The sequence below is a fragment of the Amphiura filiformis genome, chromosome 19 (assembly GCF_039555335.1).
Source record: "Amphiura filiformis chromosome 19, Afil_fr2py, whole genome shotgun sequence".
NCBI lineage: Eukaryota > Metazoa > Echinodermata > Ophiuroidea > Amphilepidida > Amphiuridae > Amphiura > Amphiura filiformis.
In genome coordinates, this window is record NC_092646.1 from 19,985,940 (window position 1) to 19,999,878 (window position 13,939).

General features: G+C 39.2%; 1 protein-coding gene across 1 annotated transcript in view; it reads left to right on the forward strand.

The window, feature by feature from the left end:
* The first annotated feature begins 9,897 nt into the window (after window positions 1–9,897).
* The window catches only part of LOC140141021 (centrosomal protein of 97 kDa-like), a 78,191-nt gene continuing 74,149 nt past the window's right edge, over window positions 9,898–13,939 (forward strand). The window contains exon 1 of the mRNA XM_072162799.1: window positions 9,898–9,934. Within this exon, the coding sequence (XP_072018900.1) occupies window positions 9,907–9,934 (28 nt within the window). The 5' untranslated portion in view covers window positions 9,898–9,906. The remainder of the gene's footprint in view (window positions 9,935–13,939) is intronic.

The following is a 13,939-nucleotide window of genomic DNA, read 5'->3' on the forward strand; positions in this document are numbered from 1 at the left end:
CTAAAAACTACCATGCATGAGTGGTCTATTATAAGTTGACTGCGTATAATTATGGAGTTTGTCCTCTGATAGTTTATAATGCCATATCATGTTGATCACTCGCACCTGTAAGATTGAAAAGAGCGGTATATTGTAATTAATCTATGATTGCAGACATACAGATGAGTGCAACCTGCTTGTATAGTGCCGGGCGATATAGTCACAATTGTTTTCATCTATAGACTATGCTATAGTCTATTTTTGATGTTAATCATGATGAAAGCATTCAGTTGAACTCGAAATTATACTGATATTAATTACATCAAAATACTAGTATAAAATTGTTATGAAAAAGGTTATATAATTATATTAGTGACAGTAAAAGTAAAGTGTACGTAGGCTTATATTATTGAATGCAACATATCATAATGTCGTAATTGTATTGGCACTTCAATACTGAACAATTCTGATTTTAGAATCTGCCAGTTTATTAATCGCGAAATTCCATGTTAAAAATAGACTATGGACTTTCAATTTTAAACGTGATTTTGAACGGGCAAAGTCCCTAACACTCACACTGTCAATCATACTTGTTTATCAATCAAATTTAACCACAAGCAAATACAAGACGCGTTCATGCACTTATTGACGCGTTCATGCAATTACACAACACAAAGGCGGGGTCGGCCACATACTTGTGTACCATGTAGTTATTAATGGTAATGACAGGTACCCGGAGGATTTAAACCATAACGAGATCGGGCGACCAATCACAAGCCAGATCCATTTAAAGATGCATTACATCATGGCCAATTTTAGTAGGCCAGATTTCCGACAATCTCATCCATAGAAGCTCATAGACAGCCGTGTTAAGCATCTCTGACCGCAATCCAAAGTCAGTAGTCCACTTGGGAAGCTAACAAACAGAGGGAGTAGGGTGACTGAAAAGAACAGATGTGAAAATCTATCAATTGTGCACACATTAATTAAATCAGAGTTTTAAGCTTAAATACAATATCCAGAGTATGCACAATGGGCAAGTGGACTACGGGTAGTCTATTTCATCTATTGCTATAATGGTTCATCTCAAGTTTGGTAGTGACGTATGTGCGTATTTTCCATGCCGCAGTATTAAATCGCGCGAGTTAAGTTAAATGCCCTTAGTGTACACGCACGCGTACATGGGCGTTTTGTTGCCACGCTTGCAACGCAACCGCGAAGTGGCATTGACGTCACTACCAAACTTGAGGTGGTAGTTAATCCGATTTATTATGTCACTTATACAGCGAATTGGCCCCTTCATAAAGAGTTCAACACTAGTTGTTAGTTTACATTAGGAGCTATAATTAAGAACAGGGTAAACATTTAATTTATATTAATATTGATTTTGTTAATTAATTACACTATATTAGTTTAATTTGAAATTAATAATTAAAAAGAATACAATTAAATGACAACCAGGGATCTACCGGGTACTCCTAGCTCGGTCCGTGGCACCAGTTTGCGGTACAGTGACCGCTCTTGTTGAGAAACTGGATACAGGAGTCTTTTGTTACATTGGACTCCGGTGGATCTGTAAGTGAAATATTTAAAATATATATGCGCATCTTCTGGTGGGTAACAGACTACAGTAAAATCATGTTCCAAGTATAAAGGCATAAATACAGTACAATGATCAGTTCATTAGTTTATTAAAACAACGTTTACCATGCATAGGCATACAATGTATTCCACAATGTTCGCTACACGATTTTGATTTGTTCCAAAAACCATGGCATCTCCCACAGCTTCCCACTGCACTGCCAACGAAGATAATTTGATGCAACCAGTTCCTTCTACTAGAATCTGTGATGCAGCATCACCGAAGGCTGTCGAGCGGAAGCACGCAGCCCAGGGATGACATTATTTCTATGATGTAATAATTTTAAATCATTATGGTTTTAGTGTGATTCCTTGGCTTTCGTGAGATTTACATCAAAAATGCAGCTGCTACGGGACAGGCTACCGGACTGGGAACTGCACTTTGTGATGAAGATTACCACACATGAAGTACAACAAGGTCCTACGTTTTTTAAAGGTGTGGAGCAATTTTGAATTTGACCTCTGGCAGGTCACGAAAGGTCTTACAATGTCTAATCACAGGCCTATTATACACCACATTTCGCCATACTGCATTTTAGAAACGCTTGCTGTTAGAATAAGAAAAATTTTAATTGTAATTATTGCACAGGTCACGGCGACCCTGTGACCTTTCCGGAAAAAAGCCGAGTGGCAGGTTTTTCAAATAAATATTTTCTGTGTAAAAACTGTACCATCAGATAGGTAATGGAATATATGAATATTAACTGTACATCTACCACAACAATTTTTGATAACAACTTGCGTCACAATTGATCTAGTATAGAAGGTAGAGAATTTATTTCAATCCATACGCCATTTTTTTTTTGGAATTAAGTGAAAATTAATTCTGTAAAAACTGTAATTTTTTATGTAATTTTCACATTAGACCCGACAAAAGATTACCGTTTTGTTGTTATGATAATCTAATCTTTTGATTTCGTAAATAAAATTAGGGGTCTAATGTGGACTTAGGATGCAAACTGGAACAATCCAATATCTTGTCAAAAGCATTTGCTTCAAAATGGAGTTCGGATGCACTTCGTAATACAACTTCCGCGGTCCGCCACTGCGGGAAACCACATGCACAGCAGAGCACGTGGCCGATATCAATATCGATTTTATGTATTGTGCATGTAGGCCTATTCATAGGACCCTCGTATTAATTGTCTCTATGCGCTTGAGAATTCAACAATATAAATAATGGTAGCTTTATTATAATACACATTAATGTTTTAAGCAGATAAAATTCCAAAATATGATGTAGTAATGAAGTTGCGATTTATTAATATTATATGTTTAAATTTTCACGATGACACTATCAAGTCCTTCGTGGTCGAGCGGTCTAAGGCGCTGGTCGTATGGTATACGTGATAGCGGCGCAGTGCAGCGTGGGTTCGAGCCCCGCCTCTGCCTAATTAAATTTCCTTCTTTTTTTAAATTTCATATTATGTTAGGGAAATGTGGCTGGGAGAATGTATGTATGGCGAAGAGTGGTGTGGCCTATTATAGACTGTATAATCCTAATCCAAGTAGTTACTAGAATGAAGCACTGAGCATTCGAACTGAGCAATATAAAACTTTACAAGAATGAGGCACTGAGAAATATAAAACTTTACAAGAATTTTAAAGCACTGAGCATAGGGGCACCGACCCGTTACAGAATAGCCTACAGATCCGGCATAAGTTCTAGGGACACCTGAATAAGTCTGATTTCATCTGGAATGCATCGCAGTATGCGAATTTCGCAATCAAACTATGAAAAAAGTCTTGGAAGTTGAAAGGGGCACATTTTTGCCGTTGGAATGGAAGGGAAATCTTAGCTGGAACCAATGGGCACCCAAGCTGAGGGGACACCCTTTCGGGTGCCCCCTCAGCTCGGATGCCCACGGGCTTAGGAAAACAGTACGGAAACACTTTAAAGGAGTATTTCGTGATCCTAGCATCCTCTTTTTATGGCATTTTTCAGTAGATATCCACGAAAAAAGCTTATTCCCAAAATTTCTGTTGATTCCGATTTTGCGTTTGCGAGCACCAGAACGAAATTAAAATTTCATGATATCTTTGCCAAACGAATTAATCTGCAAGAAATAATTTGTACATAAACATTATGTAGCCAGAGGTTTCCATTGATAAGAATCTCAACTTTTTTTTTGTTTTTTTGGGGGATGATGCTGTGGATCACGAAATTACGGTGTCTGATCTCCGCCAAACTCCCCCTTTTATAATTCATATCCCCAAATTTTTAGTTTTCCCCCTTTTTGCGAAATGCTTTCCCCCTTTTTCAAATATTTCCCCCTTTTAACTTCCCCCGTTTTCAAATAGTTTCCCCCTTTTCGACTTTCCCCCTTTTCGACTTACCCCCTTTTCAAATAGTTTCCCCCTTTTCGACTTGCCCCCTTTTCAAATAGTTTCTCCCTTTTCGACTTTCCCCCTTTTCAAATAGTTTCCCCCTTTTCGACTTACCCCTTTTCAAATAGTTTCTCCTTTTCGACTTTCCCCTTTTCAAATAGTTTCCCCTTTTCGACTTTCCCCCTTTTCATACAGTTTCCCCTTTTCGAATCCCCCCTTTTCAAATAGTTTCCCCCCTTTCGACTTTCCCCTTTTCAAATAGTTTCCCCTTTTCGACTTACCCCTTTTCAAATAGTTTCCCCCTTTTCGACTTGACCCTTTTCGACTTGACCCCTTTTCAAATAGTTTCTCCTTTTCGACTTGACCCTTTTCAAATAGTTTCCCCCTTTTCGACTTTCCCCTTTTCATATAGTTTCCCCCTTTTCAATCCCCTTTTCAAATAGTTTCCCCTTTTTAATTTCCCTTTCAAATAGTTTCCCCGTTTTCAAATTACCCCTTTACAAATAATACCCTTTTTATTTTCACCCATTTTGTAAAATTAATAGTTCCCCTTTTTACAAATAATCCCCTTTAACTTTCCTCCCGCTTTTCACAAATAGGTTCCCATTTTAAATAGTTTCTCCTTTTTAAATAATACTCCTTTTTGTTTTTAATACTCCTTTTTGTTTGGGTACTCCCCGTTTTCCGTGCGTAGGCTTTACCAGTATGCCTGGACCCTGGAGAGTACCGTGCACTCACTAGAGCTCATTTCGCTACATCCATTATTGGAAAGGCGTTCTACATGAATTTGGATACCAACGTAGGTAGATTTATAGCCTGTTGTGCAAGCGCCGCTAAATTCAATGGGTTAGGGATCCGTCAACTTTTATGCACGTTTATAGAGGGGCTGTACAAAGAGCAAATCCGATATGATTGATAAACCAAATGATGTTCAGAATGTTAAACGGGTGAAATGGCATGCATAAATATTTATGCTGGTCAAATTCATAGCAATGATGTTTGAAAGTCTGTGAAGAGTGTGAAGAACTTGTCTATAAACAGGGATATGTCAGAGACAACAAACAACTGGCTGCCATGCCATTGTTACAGAAGCCTAGATAATAAGAATTGTTTGTGCTATATAATTATTCAAAAGTGTTTTTTTTTAAGTTAGCACCAAAGTTTAAAACAAGCGGTCTTAACAGTGAAATGACAATAAAAGCATACATTTATAAAACGGGCCTGGACAAAATGGGCATTGCATATTTATGACAAGTGTGGCTGTGTGATTTTATGCAACTTTATTTTTAAGCCAGTTCCGAGTAATTTTCTCTATTCTTTGTTTGTCAACAATCCCGTTAACAATAAAAATGTGCTTTCTAATCAAAGGCTCTATGGCGTATATTCAATTGACCAGACAAATGAACCAGGGACTTCGGTCAGTGGTGCACGCCTCAAAAATCCAAAAAGAATTAGTAGGCCCTATATGTTAGATGAAGAATTAAGTAGCAATTAAGGGGGTACTACACCCCTGCCCAATTGTGTGCCTATTTTTGCATTTTTCTCAAAAATTATGGCGCATTGGGGACAAGTAAGATATGTATATTATAGGGGCAAGGACTACAACTACTGCACTGGAAATTTTATTTCAGCACAGCCAACAGTTGTGGAGTTACAGTCAAAAATGAGGGAAAACCAATATTTGATCAATAAATCAATAACTACTTGCTTTGTGTTGCTGTATTTTCAAAACAGTAGTTGTAGTCCTTGCCCCTATAATATACATATCTTACTTGTCACCAATGTGCTATAATTTTTGAGAAAATTGCAAAAATAGGCGCAAAATTGGACAGGGGTGTAGTACCCCTTAAGCCTAGTCTTTTTTTTAAGTCGAGACAAGTCCAAAATAATAACGATTAATAAGCCAATCTAATTGATTCGAATTCCAATCTCCTGGCCTTTTCCTGGGTCTTTATTTAGTTGCATGATATAATTCAGATTATGATTTTTCTTAAATGTAGATCTATATCCTATAGAATTCATAAATTACATAATAAGTATCATTTTATTCATTTTATTTAGCTCAAGAATTTGTATCAGACAATCACGTGCTTTCAACGTGTAGGCCGGACCTATTTCAATATCGAAGTAGCCTACATGGGACGTGAATGCACGGTACTATAGATGGTACGTGCCTACTGGTAAAGCCTACGCATCGTGAAAAGGGGAATAAAAAAAAGGGAGTAAAAAAAAAGGGAATAAAAAAATAAGGGAGAAACTATTTTAATGGGGGGAAAATCTGTAAAATGGTAATATGTAAAAGGTGAAAAGAAAATTCGAAAAGGGGAAACTATATGAAAAGGGGGAAACTATATGAAAAGGGGAAATTCGAAAAGGGGATACTATATGAAAAGGGGAAATTCGAAAAGGGGAACTATATGAAAAGGGGGAAATTCAAAAAGGGGAAACTATATGAAAAGGGGGAAATTCGAAAAGGGGGAAACTATATGAAAAGGGGGAAATATATGAAAAGGGGGAAATTCGAAAAGGGGGAAATTATATGAAAAGGGGGAAATTCGAAAAGGGGAAACTATATGAAAAGGGGAAATTCGAAAAGGGAAACTATATGAAAAGGGGAAATTCGAAAGGGGGAAACTATATGAAAAGGGGGAAATTCGAAAAGGGGAAACTATATGAAAAGGGGAAATTCGAAAAGGGGGAAACTATATGAAAAGGGGGAAATTCGAAAAGGGGGAACTATATGAAAAGGGGAAATTCGAAAAGGGGAAACTATATGAAAAGGGGGAAATTCGAAAAGGGGAAACTATATGAAAAGGGGAAATTCGAAAAGGGGGAACTAGAAAAGGGGAAAGTCGAAAAGGGGGAACTATTTGAAAAGGGGAAAGTCGAAAAGGGGGAACTATTTGAAAAGGGGAAAGTTAAAAGGGGAAATATTTGAAAAAGGGGAAAGCATTTCGCAAAAGGGGGAAAACTGAAAATTTGGGGAGATGAATTATAAAAGGGGGAGTTTGGCGGAGATCAGACACCGTACGAAATGCCCTTTTAATATGCAAATTTTCCTGCTCGCTGCGCTCGCAACATTATATATAGGCCATTTCAGGTTTGCAAATTGGGATCCCAAAAATTTGGCATGTGTAAAGGGGTGGGGGGGGGCAAGATTTTGGCGAGCCGCCGGGCAAGCGATTTTTGGCGGGCCGAGAGGGTGGGGAAAGCGATTTTGGCTAGCCGTTCGGAAATTTTACCCCCGGGGGCTCATAATTATTGCATGGTCAACATGGTCAATGGATTTTGTGCCATTAATTTGGGCAAAATCATGAAAATGGATGTGCGATGGGACTTCTTTTGCTATACTTAATTATTTACCGTGTTTTTTATTTACTAGGCGGTTACCCGTATTTGGCGGTTCTCGGCTGTCGCGATTACCTGGCTGATGGTGACTGTACTCACCAAGTTTTATGCCCATAGTCCACAGTTTTTACTAATTTGACCTCAGATGACCCCTTGTGACCTCGAAATGACCTTCCAAAATTTGGCTCTAAATGTTGACTGTACCCACCACGTCTCATGCCCATATGACAGTTTTTAGTAATTTGACCTTGGATGACCCCAAAATGACCGTCCAAAAATTTGACTCTAAAAGTTGACTGTACCCACCAAGTTTCATGCCCATACGACAGTTTTGACTAATTTGACCTCAGATGACCCCTGGATGACCTCGGGTGATCTTGGCCCACTAATCGAAACAAACTTGTTCTGTCTGAGGTCCAGATGCACCCACCCACCAAGTTTGAGGAACGTGCGACCCTAGTCTCCGAGAAAATAGGCGGAAAACAGTTTTTACTAATTTGACCTCAGATGACCCCTGGGTGACCTTGACCCACTAATCGGTATAAACTTGTTCTGTCCTAGGTCATGATGCACCTACCCACCAAGTTGCATGCCCATATGACAGTTTTTACTAATTTGACCTCAGATGACCCCTTGTGACCTTGACCCACTAACCAATACAAACTTGTTCTGTCCCGGGTCAAGATGCACCCACCCGTCAAGTTTGAGGAACGTGCGACCCCAAAAAACCGAGAAAAACAGTTTTTACTAATTTGACCCTGGATGACCTTGGGTGACCTTGACCCACTAACCAATATAAACTCGTTCTTCCTCATACCAAGCTGCACCCACCCACCAAGTTTGAGGAACGTGCGACCCCCGGTCTCCGAGAAAAGAGGCGGACAGACAGACAGATGTACAAACATATGTACAAACAGACGTACAGATCTGGCAGACGATGGTGGACTACATTATTCACTGTGGCAACAGCCAATATCGTAAACAAAACAGACAATATGACGGCAACACTGCCTGGACATTGGACGCCCCGTGCTGAGTTGTGTTTTTAGCTCTATTGGCCCTGTTAAAAAAAAAAAAAATGCACAAAATATATTTCTCAGTGAATGTATAAATTTTCACATAAAAATAAATATTTTTGGATTCAAAATAAATGTGAAGAAAAAAAAAAATTATAGCCGGGAGTGAGCGGGACTCGATCTCGGGACCCTATGCACCGCAGGCGAGACCCGTTACCGTTAGACCAAGCGAACCGTGATACACACTGGGGGAAATTTTAGGTATATATCATAAACATACCGTGCGTTATTCATACAAAACATTCAAAAAACAGTACTTACAATGAGGTTCACTGGCGAACCTCAACGGATTTAGACTGATAAAATAGTGCTTAATAACATACGTACAGTTTTGGAATAATTTGAGACATTTTTGTGTTTACGTGTAAAACCAATGACAACGTCAAAATTCAGCCAATCTTGGCCGGCCCCCCCGAGATCTGGTGAATTATAGTATGACCTTGGGTGACCTTGACCCACTAACCAATATAAACTCGTTCTTCCTCATACCAAGCTGCACCCACCCACCAAGTTTGAGGAACGTGCGACCCCCGGTCTCCGAGAAAAGAGGCGGACAGACAGACAGATGTAGGCCCTACAAACAGATGTAGGCCTACAAACAGACGTACAGATCTGGTGAATTATAGTAAGATGCCTTTTTGATTTATTTCCGTAGGCCTATGTTTCTTACTGTCTTACTTCCTTGTTTCTTGCTCTTTTTGTTTAAAACACAAGTTATTTCTCTTGGGATAAAAGGTAGTCATAAAAAGCTGTTTGCTTTGCCTTTGGTAGTGAAGTGAGTTTCCTGTGCTGCTCCTCTGCCTTCTACCCTATTATAATACATGTAGGCCTACCTCCTTGACGAATTCACTGAGTTTCAGCTCTGGTCCCCGGTCCTGGTCCTCACTGCATCAATTGTTTTAGACTTCACCAAGTCTTTTTGACATTCTTAGGATAGTAAAATTTCAATATTAATGAAAATTCATGTGGTCTATGCCCAAGTTATTAAGTTATGAGAGGTGAGGCCTATCATATTCCATCTATATATATGGCCTACAATCATAACGCCTTAACGGTGTTTTTTGTTTGTTTGTTTATTTTTTGAACGAAAAACGTGCCAAAAATCTTTGTTTTTACAGTCTATACCCTACACATGATCTAAATGATGTAGGACCAAGTACTAGTTTAGGGATAAAATAATAGTGCCCTCACTATTTTACAGGTCAAACTCAAAAATTATAATGATTAGGCCTATAGGTCTACTCTAATAGCTTATATAATGAGAGGTTTTTTAACTCACTAATTTTGTATAGACCTACATGATTTTTTAATTTTTTGATGATTTTTTTATATTCAGTGATACTACTGTATAAAGTATGTTATACCACATGATATGGGATGGACCTATAATAAAATGAGGTAAAACGAAAGAAAATTGATATTTCATGTATAAAATAAACACAAAATGTTTGATAAATTATTGGTTTCGCGCCCTCATTTTTGCAATTAAAAATGAACTGGCAACACAGAATTTCCCTAGCGCGAAGGTTTCAAAATGGCGGATGGTCGATATCTTGAAAAAGGTAAACAAACATATTTTCATCATGTATTTTGCACCTTTCTCAGCTTGTAAAAGATCTCTCTTTAGGGCAGTTTGATAGGTATTGCTATTAGCTGTTTAAACGAATGCGAATTATATGCTTGTAAATGTGCACCTTCACACTGTCTTTGGTTTTCATAGGACATACCATACGGGCATACCTACCAGTACCACAGTGCCAGTGCCAGTGGCAGTACAGTAGTACTAGTAGCATAGCTAGTGTGCAATGGCTACATTCTATAAGCTTTATCAGTTATATGTACCGTATTCATTCCAAAAAGCGCCCAGGGCGCTTAATAAAGTCATTTTGGGTGGGTGCTAAATTTTTACCTGGTTTACCCCCGGTACCTAATTTTTCGCGAGGCCGAGGGGCGTTTATTATAGACAAATTTACGTACGTTTTAACGTTCTACTACTACTACTAGTAGCTTTTCTGATGGATGTAGAAAATGTATTGTAGGTTTACACAGGATGTGTAGTAGTCCTCCAGCTATTTCCCTGTATCAATGTCTATCTGTCACTTCAATATTAATGGTACCCTTTAACAAATTGAAAATACCCTGTCCATGGGTGGGCGCTTATTGGGGCATGGGCGCTTATTGGAATGAATACGGTATCATAATATCATTCTAGGGTAGAACTAAAGTTAATTTTTTATTACTTCCGTGGTCCGAGTACGCGCTGGTGAATTGCGATCGCGTAGAAGTGACAAGGTCGCCTACTACGCGCTAGGGTGCATCAAAAGCCCCTCATGTCAACCATATTTTTTCTACCTAGTGTCAAACTGTGCCATTTAACTAGAAAATCATCCCCTCCAAATTTAAATTCAATCAGAGGTCGGGAAAGGGGTCCACCGTGAGCTTAAAATTCGGACAGAGGCAACCAGTAAAAGTTCGGCTGGCAGCTATTGAATTATATATACAGTTATACATACATATTAATAGCTGCCTTTAGTGAACGTTTTTATATTACCTCATATCTCAGACAATACTCAATAAAATGCAAATCCATTTGAACTAAGCAAAAAGGCAGCTATTTTCAGACATATTGGAAGTTATAATAATAGCTGCCATGTGCACGTTTCTCTATTTACAGCCATTTCTGCATGGAAAATGGGTCCATCGTGTGCTGCGAGCTTAAAGTTTGTGCAGTATAGGTGCCTTTTACTAATGACAAAACAATCAGGCAGCTATTTAGTTTTCATTACTTTATACTGAACATCACTGTGGCTGCCATATGAATAACAATCATGACAATGTAATAAATGTACTTATCTATGTTGCTTATCAATCCATATGATATTGGCAAATTAGGTAGCATCATTCAGTTTATGCTCTCTCAGATTAGGTGTCTGTTTTCTATCTTGCTCCACCACTTGCAAGACATTTTGATTATGTTCGTCACTCGGGGCAGCAGCTAGGAAATCTGCACTGAGTTTCACGCCACATTCTACTGCATCATTTACCACACTGACGGCTCTAACATTGCTAAGCAATTGCAGATAAACTGAGGACTCGGGCCAAGTGTCAACATTGTCTGCTAGGAATTTGTTATTGATCTGCAGGATGTTCATAGTGAACCTTGCCTGCAAAATCAGCTTGGATGACTGTTGACTTAGAAGTGATATTCTCAGGGTCAGGGAACTTTGGCTTTCCAAAGCCTGCGCCAAGTGAATACATGGCTTTAGTGCTGCTGCATCAGGTTTAAGATGAAGTAGCCTTCTCGCTAAAGCTTGTCTCTATTGTACTGGTATCTTAACACTGAAGACAGCAAGCGGTGCCATCTCTTCGGTGAGATACATGTACCACAGATGTCTGTTCAGGGCTTTGTGGGTTTGCGTGCACTTGTTGCAACACCGAAATTGATATCGGCATACTGCAGGAGCTAGGGGCTTGTACAACTGAAGATCGTTCCATGGCGGGCCAGAAGCAACACTGCATGTTATCCAGCAGGAACTTTAGATTATTGTTGCAAATACAACAAATTCACATATCTTTATAGTAGCTGGTGCTTTGTTGTCACAGTGCCTTGCGGAAGCTGTTCAATGTGATTCTGCATTAGAGAGATTTTGATACTATACAACAGCTTGGACATATGTGACTGCTTGAATGTAATTGATTGGCCCGAGTCCTTCGCTTTACTGCTATCGCTTAGCAATGTTAGAGCCGTCAATGTGGTAAATGATGCAGCAGAAAGTGTTAAGAAACTCATACAGATATCCTAGCTACTGCCCAGAGTGAGGAACATAATCAATGGACTGATAAATATTAAGCAATTTATTACATTGTTATTCATATGGCAGCCACAGTGATGTGCAGTATAAAGTAATGCAAACTAAATAGCTGCCTGATTGATTTATCATTTAGTTAAAGGCACCTATCATACACAAACTTTAAGCTTGTAGCGCGTGATGGATCCATTTTCCATGCAGAAACAGCTGTAAATAGAGAAACATGCACATGGCAGCTATTATTATGACCTCAAATATGTCTGAAAATAGCTGCCTTTTTGCTTAGTTCAAATGGATTTGCATTTTATTGTGTATTGTCTGAGATATGAGGTACTATAAAAACATTCACTAAAGGCAGCTATTAATATGTATGTATAACTGTATATAATTCAATAGCTGCCGGCCGAATTTTTACTGGTTGTCTCTGTCCGAACTTTAAGCTCACGGTGGACCCCCTTCCCGACCTCCGATTGAATTTAAATTTGGAGGGGATGATTTTCTAGTTAAATGGCACAGTTTGACACTAGGTAGAAAAAATATGGTTGACATGAGGGGCTTTTGATGCACCCTACTACGCGCCGTGGCCCGTGCCGAAGAGCAATGGGCCAACTGTCTTGTTGGCAAGTGCGTGGATCAGCCAATCAGCGTGATTGTTTATTTCTTCTGTGTGCACGCTCGTCTACGCTAAGCGCACAGCTCCGACCACGGAAAAAATAATAATTAAAAAACTTTAGTTGTAGCATCACGTTGTATGTGGAATAGAGTGTGGACAAAGCAGTGTATTTATATGAAAAAAAATGTAAGCTTAAAGTTATAGTTACATAGTAACTACTAATTAGGATACCACCGTTCTTCCGTGAACGGCGGTATACTAAAGCGTCGCTATAATTCACCAGCGAATGTTGACGGTTTTCACTCATTGTTCAAAATGTGACATGCACAACAAATACAGCCCCCGAAATATCATGGTCTACTTTTAGCGGACCTTAACTCCGAAACAGAAATAGTCAAAGTTAAAAATGCGATCCCCAACCCTTTGCTTACCTTTGGACGAATTTGTAGTAATCTCTGTGTTGAAAAATGTCAGGTACTTGCCCGGTACAAACATAGAAATGGCCACATTGCTTCAGTCCTGGTAATGAATATTTCTTCCGTAATCCAATGGTTCCAACTTCCAACGTGGGTGTCACGATGATAGTCTCCTGCACAACCAGATTGTCTCGGCCTGACGCTCGTCGATCCTAATCGCTAAAGTGAGGACAGCGTAAGCTCGGTACCTGCGTAAGAGTCTGTTCGACAAAGGTGATTGTGAATATGTAATGATATGAATGAGCTATATTAATGTGACGTAGCTACGAAAAGGATGATTGTCATTGACAGCGCCGTATATGGTTCATTGGGCGGAGCCATTATATTTATTATTAGGCTGTTGTTGTGCAGACGTCACGCTCTGCGAACGGTACAAAAAGGTGATATATTACGGCATGGCAGCAGACATGTTGCGCTGTCATCTGACCCTGACTGTTTGTCACGTAGACAGACTGTGACCTGGGTAAACATGTACAAAGCAGGGGATGCGACACTGCAAGCCGCCATGACACATGAGTTCTACTCTTCAGAAAAATTACTTTTGTTGACGTTTTATATCAAACAATTTTCGATAACGGGTCATACTAGGATTTCAATTTTTTATTAATGAAGGTACCTGTAGTTTTGAGGAATAACACGGGATGTTTAGAGTTTTTTCAACTGGTGGTG